Genomic DNA, 9,603 nt, shown 5'->3' on the forward strand with positions numbered 1-9,603 from the left:
AGTTGCTGTTATTATTTTAACTATTTCATTCTTTTTTGTTATTCTCATTTAATTAGCAAACTAGCCCTTCCAATTGCTTTTTAATTATTTCTACTTCCCAGATTATACATCATGTGGAAAAAAATGAGGTTTAGTATAATGGAAAATTTAAAAGACTTCATTATTAATATTGTAACATCTCAACTCTTAGAAGGTCATGCTACAGCCACAATAGTACTAATCATCAGGAGTTTCCAATCGATCAACTTATGGGACTCGGTAAATATTTATATAGTATCTGTGTAATATGAACCTGTCGTGCCGAACGTAAACAGTTGATAGTTTACTCATCATCCAGCGTGGCAGGGAGGGTGCCATCTTAGCACTCCGTTTGCCTAATCATCGTCAGAAAGAGTCGAGGGACCATATTGGTGCCCAAACTTGAATCTGGAGGACTAGTATAGATAATTTTAATTTTCGGGAACCAAATTGAATAATCGCGTGAATCTCAGAGATCAAAATGGGAATTTAGTCACATATAATAATTAGTCATTTATGTTATTGAATTCATAATCGATCACTATTCGATATAACGCGATATAAAAAAGTCACATACTTCAAGAAACACGAAAGTTTCTCAATGAAACAATATTACTTTCATGAAGGTATGATAGCGGTTCCTATTTAGAGCATAAATGCAAATTATCATTGAAAACATAGCATAGCATGAAGTCACAATGCAGAAATAAATGGAAAGATAACAAACAGGGTAGTGGTTCCTATTTACAACCAAGAACAGAAAGCAGAGAAGAATCACTTCCCTCCAGACGTATCTTGAGCATATTAATAGCTAATGAGATAATTTGTAAAATAGAATAATAACTATGGCTAAAACAAGAGCTCCAATCAGAGATGCAACAACCCATTTGTTTCTAGTTATTCTTCTTGACATGGTAGTTAAGACCTTCTTACTCTTGTCAATGGCATCATCTACCCCATGAAGCTGCAAGGCATAAGAAAATAAGTGACCATTAATCAACAATTATCACTAAACTTCTAAATCATATTCAGGGCTTTGAATCAACTTTTCAAGGATCATTCTCCTTAGAAAACTATGATCATCTCATTATATTTTTCCTAATAAATCAAAGTAGAACCTAAAGAGAACACCGTTAAAAAAGTATAATAAATTGATGCCTGTCATGCCTCGACAGTGTAGATTATTCAATCATGTATAAGCACATCACTAAAAGCATTTAACATACCACGACAAAAACTTAACTTTGAGGTATATTGAAATAATCTCAAAAAATAGCATTATCATAACAACCTACTTTTTTATGGGAGCTCAAAAGAGTCTCCCGCTGCTGGTGTAGATCTTGGAGGATTGACACACCAAGTTCTTCAGTCTCAAGCATGGTTCTTCGGCTTTCCCTGATTCTATCACTCGAGTCATGTAATCTCTCCACTGACATAGTTAATCTTTCTCTCTGATCAGCAGATACCTGAAATATAATCCATATATGAAAATAAATAAATAAGAAAATTCCACCAAATAGTAACGACATGCTGCACTACTTGTGTTCAATTTCAACCAACTCCAAGTGCTAATTTTAAAATTCATAAAAATAAAATATGGCACAGGCTGAAGAGAATTCCAGATATGCATTTGCAACTGAACTTTCTTAATAAATGCAATCAACTTCAAAACTTATTAATTTCAAATTTTTAAACACAAAGTACTATGATAAAACAGAAATAAGGCCAATATGCATGCGCAAACATCATCAATGCTATTTGAATCAGTCCAGTTCTCATCACAGGTATAATGCTCTCTAACATAAGTGATCAAATATGCATTCCACGAGAAAAGGTCATAGATCAAAAGCTACATAAAGAATGGAAAATGTAGTCACTATACATTTAATGCATCCCAGATAGGCTAACAGCATCATATCTAGATCATTATACAAATTAGGCATTATTATGAGTAAACCCACATTCAATCACAGTTGAGATATTTCCTTGAATTTCAGTAATGTCCAGGAGCTATAAACAGGTATACCAGAATTGAAGACAAAGAAAGGCTAAATATATCAAAGACTAAGTACCTTAATATTATTACTTATTAGATGAACAGTTATACAACAACAATTGATCATTTTCCCATTAGGTGCAGTCAACTACATGGACGAAATTATGCTATTGCATCCCATCATAAACCACATCTATAAAATATAGGCAGCCATTAAAGTTAAAATATTTTTTAGTGACTTTGTCTAAAGTCCCCCCCCCCCCCCCCTCTTTCTGCCATGTTCTTTTTTGTGGGGTCTTCCTCTGCCCCATTGATAGCCTCCGTTTGATCTATTATTCAAATTGAAACTCCTACAAGTCTTCTCATCACATGACTAAGCCAGTTACGACAGGACTTTACCACCTAATCCCCAATAGGCATTACCTCAACTTTCTCTGATAGAAACAGGTCTGGTTAGTTTACAAGAGGAGTGGTAAGTAGTCTACTTGCTGGTTTTAGTTTGTTTTAGTTCCTAATTGCTGTTAATTGGCTATCTGTTTAGTTTCTAAACGTGCACAAGGTGAATGCCTTTTCTACGACAAACCATACTCAGCAAAGCATGTGTGCAAAAACAAGGAATTCAAATTGCTGATTATGGAACCTGAGGCTGAGGAGGGGGATTGGTTGGAGCACGAAGCAGTCCCGGAGGCAGTGGAGCAATTGGAGCTCCTTTCCGGAGATCCACCTTGAGGACAAGGTAGTTGTCCAAGGGGGGAGTAATGATAGAAAGCAGTTTGGTTTAGTTTACAAGAGAAAAGTAAGTAGTCTACTTGCAGGTTTTAGTTCCTAATTGTTGTTTGTTCCCTTTCAGCTCCACTGAACTCATTCCAAGTTTTGTTGTGTGATTCATCTATCACAACAACCTTATCTGTATAATGTTTAGCTCATTCTTTTTAGCTGCTGAGAGAATATTTTACAAAATAGTAATAGAACTCTGAAGAAAACAGTAGTATATTAGTGTTTAACACTAGTTGGGTGAAGGATCTCTTTTTGAAAGCTGAAGATCCATTATGGTAGTTACTTTGGCAGACGATCAAGGTTTATTGAAGAGAAGATCCAACTTAAGGAGATATAGAAAAGAAGGAAAAACAAATATCTAATATTATAATAAACTATTATAGGGTAAAGTGAGCATAATTAAAACAGAAACCTTTTTTCTATCAACTTGGATTCTCTAACCATGCAAGTTTAAAATTGCGAGCTTTGGTTTTTCACTTGAAACAAAAATCTACAATTAAGTAATACAGTCTAGAATTAAAGACATACTGCATGTGCATCAGCCATTCCAGCCTCCAACAAATCTTCACGGGCAGCCTGATCAGCAGTAGGTGATGTTAACCTCTTAAATTCTTTTTTTAACTTTGTCAGATCAGATTTATATTCCCTCAACTTTGCAAGCAGATTTGCTTTTACACTTGGCTGCAAACTTCTAGCCTCAAGGTCCATTTTCCGTATCTGGAGACAAAGTTAGAGTGACAAGAGAAATAAAGAAACAAATAGAAGATAATACTTAGCAAAAGACCCTAAACCCAGGAGAATGTAAAATTTTATACCAGCACATCGGCATCATCTAGTCCAACTTTAATCTCAGAAAGGCTTTGCTGCTTCTGATCTGAAATTAGTGATGATTACGGAACAAAGAAAAAAATCAGTTACTAGAACTTAATATCAACGTAAACATGAGTTGTAGACATCCTCAGGTTTACAGAGTAATGATATAAAAAAACAAAAAGAAAAAAAAGACATGCTCATGTCACAGAAGCAATCTCAAGGACACATTTTTCAATTCCATTCAACAGTAGATTGTATGCACTGTACTTGCTTAGTTGCTTAGGACACCATTTTTCATTCAGTATTGCAAAACTCTGTTCGATTCCCCGATTTTCTCAGTTATAACCAATTCAACATTCCTCATAACCGATCTATTAGATAATTTGGAAGATCGCATGCAAATATAAATCACATTAAGCAGCTCTGCAATCTGCATCCAACTTCGGCATATTTAGTAATAACAAATAATTAACTTCGGGGGAAACGATCTCTTATATCTTTCAAGAGTTTAATCTCTATAAACTAAAATCCACTCAGATGCAGCCATATAGATAAAAATAGTTAACCTCCATATGCACTATAGCACTTGATTGGATGCCAGTGCAGTTTATACTGCATAGAAATTAAAAATCTGTATTTTAAGCCTCAAATTAAGCTAATCTTAAGATCCTGAACACACCGAAGATACATGCATACTATAGACATCAGAACAAACGAAAAGAAAATAGGTGGTAAACGACAACAAAGTTGAGATTTTTAATTTGACGAGAGTTAGTAGAGAGAACCTTGATCCGAAAGATGAGAGGTTGAACTGCATTTGCGAGAGAGATTTGCAGAGAGCTCGCAGTACTGGCGCTCGTACCCTTCAAAAACCTCGCTCATCTTTATGCTGTCTTGTTGTTGAGACAAGACCGCAAATAGAAAAATCACCTTTCAATAAAATTGGGGGAAACTGGAAAAGAATAAGAAAATCGGGAATAGAAGAGACCAAATTAGTGGGAATTTTTGTTTGGATTGATTAATCTATTACTTACTTAGGTTGAATCTAGTGATTTGGGGAGTGAAGATCACGATGATGCAGTGAGGGATCTGAAAAAGGACGCGTTTGTGGTGGTTGTTGTTGTTTGATTTGTTGGGTCTGAGGGAGAGTGAAAGGGAATGGGGTAAGAACTCAAAGGACTTGTTTTCAAGAACGCCCACAAAACTTGAAGTGAGGTTATACGTCAAAGGATTCGATGGTCCATTAAAGTTCATAATAAAATATGTTTTGTAAGTTCTTTAATAATTATTAAATAATTTTTATTTAATTTTAATTATAAATTAATTTTTTATATATTATTTAATTATAAAATTTATTTTTTATTTTATAAATTATTCTTTTATCATTTATCTATCATGTTTATTGAGAATTAAAAACTAAAATAATAATAAATTAGATTTTTCATTAATCGTAATAAATATTTTACGATCTTAATCGATTATAATTTTATCATTAATCCAATTACATACGTATTGGATTGGAAAAATCATTTTTGTTAAAAATTCAATCGATTGGATGCATAAACCAATCGATTGAAATTCAGACTTCCCAAACTTCAATCGATTACCCAATCGATTGAAATCATCATAGCAATCTGAGTTTAGTTAATTCAATCGATTGGTTCTGTTACCCCTCATTAAATTATTATTTTCGAAAACCCTATTTTTAACTTTAATTTCCCAAATACAAGTTTTTTTATGCAAAGTAAGTTCGTCGCACTATAATTTTTATAGAATTTGCCTAATCCCGACGAAAAAATGGCTAACTCAAGTTCTTAAACTTCACAATAGACAATGACAACCATTATCATAGTCTCCAGAGTACATAGGAGTACACAAGAATATTGGAAAAATAATATATTTTTTTTAATTTATAATGAGAAAAAATCCTGGTTAAATATGTCTTATTCCCGTGTATCTGTGTATTCTGGAAAAGCCATGCTTATTATCGGTATATTTTTGTGTACTTCTATGTACTCTTGTAGACAATGATAATGGCTTAAAAATTTGAGTTTTGTTGGTTTTGAAAAAAATTCAAGTGAAATTTGCCACAAACTCTATAAAAAAATATAGAGGGCGGCTAACTCGCTCTAAATAAAAAAGATCGTATTTGAAAAATTAAAGTTGAAAAATGAAATTTTGGAAAATGATATTTTTTTAAATGATAAGTAAAAATGATTTTAGTGTTATAGGAAGTGTACTGGAATTTTTTTCATTGGTAAATTTTGAAGATGTCAGGTATATTTACGGATATTGAGATAGAAGAATAATACTATGAGGACGATGACATTAACCAACAAGAAGAGCTAATATGTGACCAAGATATGATGGATAAATAATATGAATCTGAACAAGATTTTGGACATGAATTTATTGAGGAAATAACAGAACCAATCGATTGAATCAACTAAACAGATTGCTGTGATGATTTCAATCTATTGGTAATATGACCAATCGATTAAATAAGAAAATCCCGCATGCCTTACAAAATTCAATCGATTGAAGTTTGGGAAGACTGAATTTCAATCTATTGGTAGTATAAGCAATCGATTGAATTTTAAAAAACCAACATTTTAGTCATCGTTCAATCGATTGGGTAATATGACCAATCGATTGATTTTTGCAAAAACCATGCTACCTTGCAAATTCAATCGATTGCTTTGATAATCCAATCGATTGATTTTCAAAGAAATACGATTTCACCTGGACGAACGTCACGGATCAAATATAAACTGTTAATCGATTGGAATGGCCAAAAAGTTTATCACGATCAATGGAAGATCTAATTCGTTATTGTTTTTTATTTTGACTGTTAATAAACATAATAGATGAATGATAAAATAATAATTTATAAAATAAAAAATATTTTTTATAATTAAATAAAATATATGGAGTTAATTTGTAATTAAAATTAGAAAATGACTATTTAGCAATTGTTAAAAAAACTTAAAAAACATGTTTTGTTATGGGACCATTTAATAGTCCAAACATTTTGGGATCATCGAATCCAGTGCTTGGTTATACCCCTTTTGTTTGTTAAGTTTAAAATCTGGCCAAGTTTTATGAACTTATGTACCATAAAATTTAAAATATTAAATTAGATTAATAAAAAATTTAATTATTTATATTTAATCTATAAATAATTTATTAAAAATTATATAACCCGTATAATAAAATTTAAAAAATTGAACCATTAAATGATTAAACTCTCATTTTAACTCAAGTTGTTACTGAAAAAACTTTTTCAGCAAACAACAAAAAAAACCTATCAACATGTTATAGACGACCACTTTACCGTTTCTTCCTCTTCTCTCTTCTGCAACAAGTACATATATGTTTCTAGTTAATTTCTCAATTTCATTCAAATTTTTGCGATTTTCATTATTTTTTTTTCCCTCATTCCACCTAATTCTCATGAATTCGTTTCAGATGCGATGCTTTTTTTGGAATTTTCGTCGGCACCATAACTCTCTCTGCTCTTCTACTTTCCATGTTGACGTAATTATCAAGGAGAATCCTCCTCGGCACCGTGACTCTCCCTTTTCTTCAAAGTTCTATACTTTTACAATTTTAATTCTGTGCATTTTACAATTAACGTATGATGATGATGATGATTGTTTTGTTTCGATTTGTAATTTGGTAAATTTTTGTTTAATTTGTCACCAGCTTTTGTGATGCTCATGTTCTTCAATTTGTTCTGTTGCACCGCACTCCTTTTAATTTGTTCTGACGCGATTTGATAATCCAAACTTCAATAGAGTTTCAATGCTCCAAAAATAAAATACAATGCAAAAGTATATGTTTGGAGTTTTAAAGTTCCATAAATGAAAAGGAAGAGAAGTTTTTTTTTTTTTGCTAGAACTAGTTGACCTATTTGGATGGCCATTTTTGTTATTATTTGATATTATAGTGAGTAAAAAAAATATTTGGGCTAAGAGCTTTTTTTTTTATTTTGGTATATTTCATTTTTTCTTGGACTATTATACGGTTAACAAAAAATAAAAATAAAAAAATTGGAAGGCCTGAAATTATAATTATACCCTTTTAGAGTTAATTTTAAAAATTAAAATATCTTTTAAAATTAAAGTAATTTATATTGAATTAGAAATATGATAAAATTTTAAAAAAGAGTAAACTATAAAAATAAAGATATATATTTAGAAAATTTGAAATGACAATTATATCGTTGTAAAGTTAATTTTAAAATTTAAAATATCTTTTAAAGTTATAATATTAAAATTTAAATTTAAAATAAACAAAATTTGATATGAACAAAATTCCTTCCGTATTCAATACGTCACCCATGGTGGTCTAAGAGCGTTATCTATTTCTGATTACTTTAATTAAGTATTAGCATTTTGTAGTGAATTTGATTATAATATTTTTTAAATTTTAAAAATTAATTAGCTTAAGTATTTTGAGGTTTAAGTTTAATTATTTATATTTAATTTATTCTATTATATTAAAATTCATTCTTATTATACATACTAAAGCATATATTATGTTATTATTTTTTAATTAGTATGCTAAAATTTTAAAAATGATTGTTTTTACATTTTAATATGCATTTAAAATAGTTTCTTAAAAAAGATTTTCTTTTTAACTTGTAAATTTAGAGCTTTGTACTTTTTTGTTTTAAAAAATTACATAAAGCTTGTTATTCCATTATCTCCTATTCTTCCTTAATTATGAAAAATTAAAATTGAGCAACAATTTATGCTGGCTTACAATTATCTATATATTTTTTACTTAAATTCGATACTTCTTTTAATTATTTGGAATTATTATGTGATTATGTTGTGAATTTTTTATTTAGTTTATATTATACCTTTTTTTATGTTGTGTTGATTCTCATTTTATCCATTTTATTTTGAGTTGTATCATTCTTTTTCATGGCTACTTAGTAAATGATAGAATGTTATCTTAGTGCTTGTTCACTTCATGTTATTAAAAAAATTAATCATCAGAGTAATAATTTAAAAAAATTGAAAAAAAAGATAGAGCAAACAAACTACATTTAATTATTTAAAAACTAACATGCTTTTTTTAAATAAAATAAAAAATTATTATTTATAACAAATTTTTTAGGATCCACTTTTTTTGAACTTTATAAAGTTTGCCTAGGTAACGTTTGTTTTGAAGTATTGAGACAGAGATTGGAATACTGAGATTCAGTATTATGTTTGTTGGCCCAGAGATTGGTACTAAAATTTCATCTCCAAAATTTTAGTATTTCAGTACCTCAAAAAATTAGGGATACAGGAGATTGAAATTTTTAGAGACAGAGAATTCTACTTTAATAATATTTTGAGAAAAATGACAAATAGGTCCCTGACCATTTTTCTGTGGATATTTTTGTCCCCAAGAAGTGAAAAATACATTCATGTCCCTGATACCTCCAAAACGTGAACAAATTTACCCCTCCGTTGAAGTGACTCCGTTGGACCCGACGAAAAAGTCTGACGTGGCTCCCGTGGCTCTGACCAGGCCGTTACAGGAGCCCACATGATATGTAGCTTTTGAAAATAGGACATATTAGTCTTCTGACACCAAAACGACGCCGTTTCACCAAGAATCCTCCAGACACACTTTAATCCCCTTATGCAATACCCATAAGACCCATTTTAACCTGCTCCCTCAAAGTTCTATGAATCTGTAACTGCAAAACCGTGAAGTATGAGGAAAGACTACAGCTTCAAGCTTCATTATCTCCTCAGTCAGTAAAGAAGATCAATTACAAGTTATTTAAGCAACAAAATAACAATGGCACACTAATGAATCATGTATTTCAACAAAATATGATACTAGAATCTAACAGCAACTATATTCATTATAGCTTCCGAAAAAATCGAAGCCCAAAAAATGAAGAACAAGTGATTCCAAACTGGCTCTATATCCCTCTCAACAGGACCAACTTTCTGAGGATCGGCCATTCAAGTTGCAATAACATGTGCTTCCAT

At 30.9% G+C, this 9,603-nt stretch overlaps 1 protein-coding gene across 3 annotated transcripts; it reads right to left on the reverse strand.

The window, feature by feature from the left end:
• Positions 1-662: 662 nt before the first annotated feature.
• Positions 663-4,856, reverse strand: LOC112750342 (vesicle transport v-SNARE 12). Of its 3 annotated transcripts, none has more exons than XM_025799035.3 (6): positions 4,639-4,856; positions 4,390-4,556; positions 3,607-3,665; positions 3,320-3,508; positions 1,314-1,484; positions 663-982 (listed from the first exon to the last, which is right to left on the reverse strand). In XM_025799035.3, exons 2-6 carry the CDS (start codon positions 4,484-4,486, stop codon positions 830-832), a joined length of 669 nt encoding a protein of 222 aa, XP_025654820.1. In that variant the 5' UTR covers positions 4,487-4,556; positions 4,639-4,856; the 3' UTR covers positions 663-829. The 3 variants fall into 3 exon arrangements, with proteins under 3 accessions (XP_025654820.1, XP_025654819.1, XP_025654822.1); XM_025799034.2 differs by having other exon boundaries at positions 4,390-4,534; positions 4,639-4,846; XM_025799037.3 differs by having other exon boundaries at positions 4,390-4,497; positions 4,639-4,832.
• Positions 4,857-9,603: the final 4,747 nt, after the last annotated feature.

Source organism: Arachis hypogaea, chromosome 15 (genome assembly GCF_003086295.3).
Source record: "Arachis hypogaea cultivar Tifrunner chromosome 15, arahy.Tifrunner.gnm2.J5K5, whole genome shotgun sequence".
In the NCBI taxonomy this organism is placed as follows: domain Eukaryota; kingdom Viridiplantae; phylum Streptophyta; class Magnoliopsida; order Fabales; family Fabaceae; genus Arachis; species Arachis hypogaea.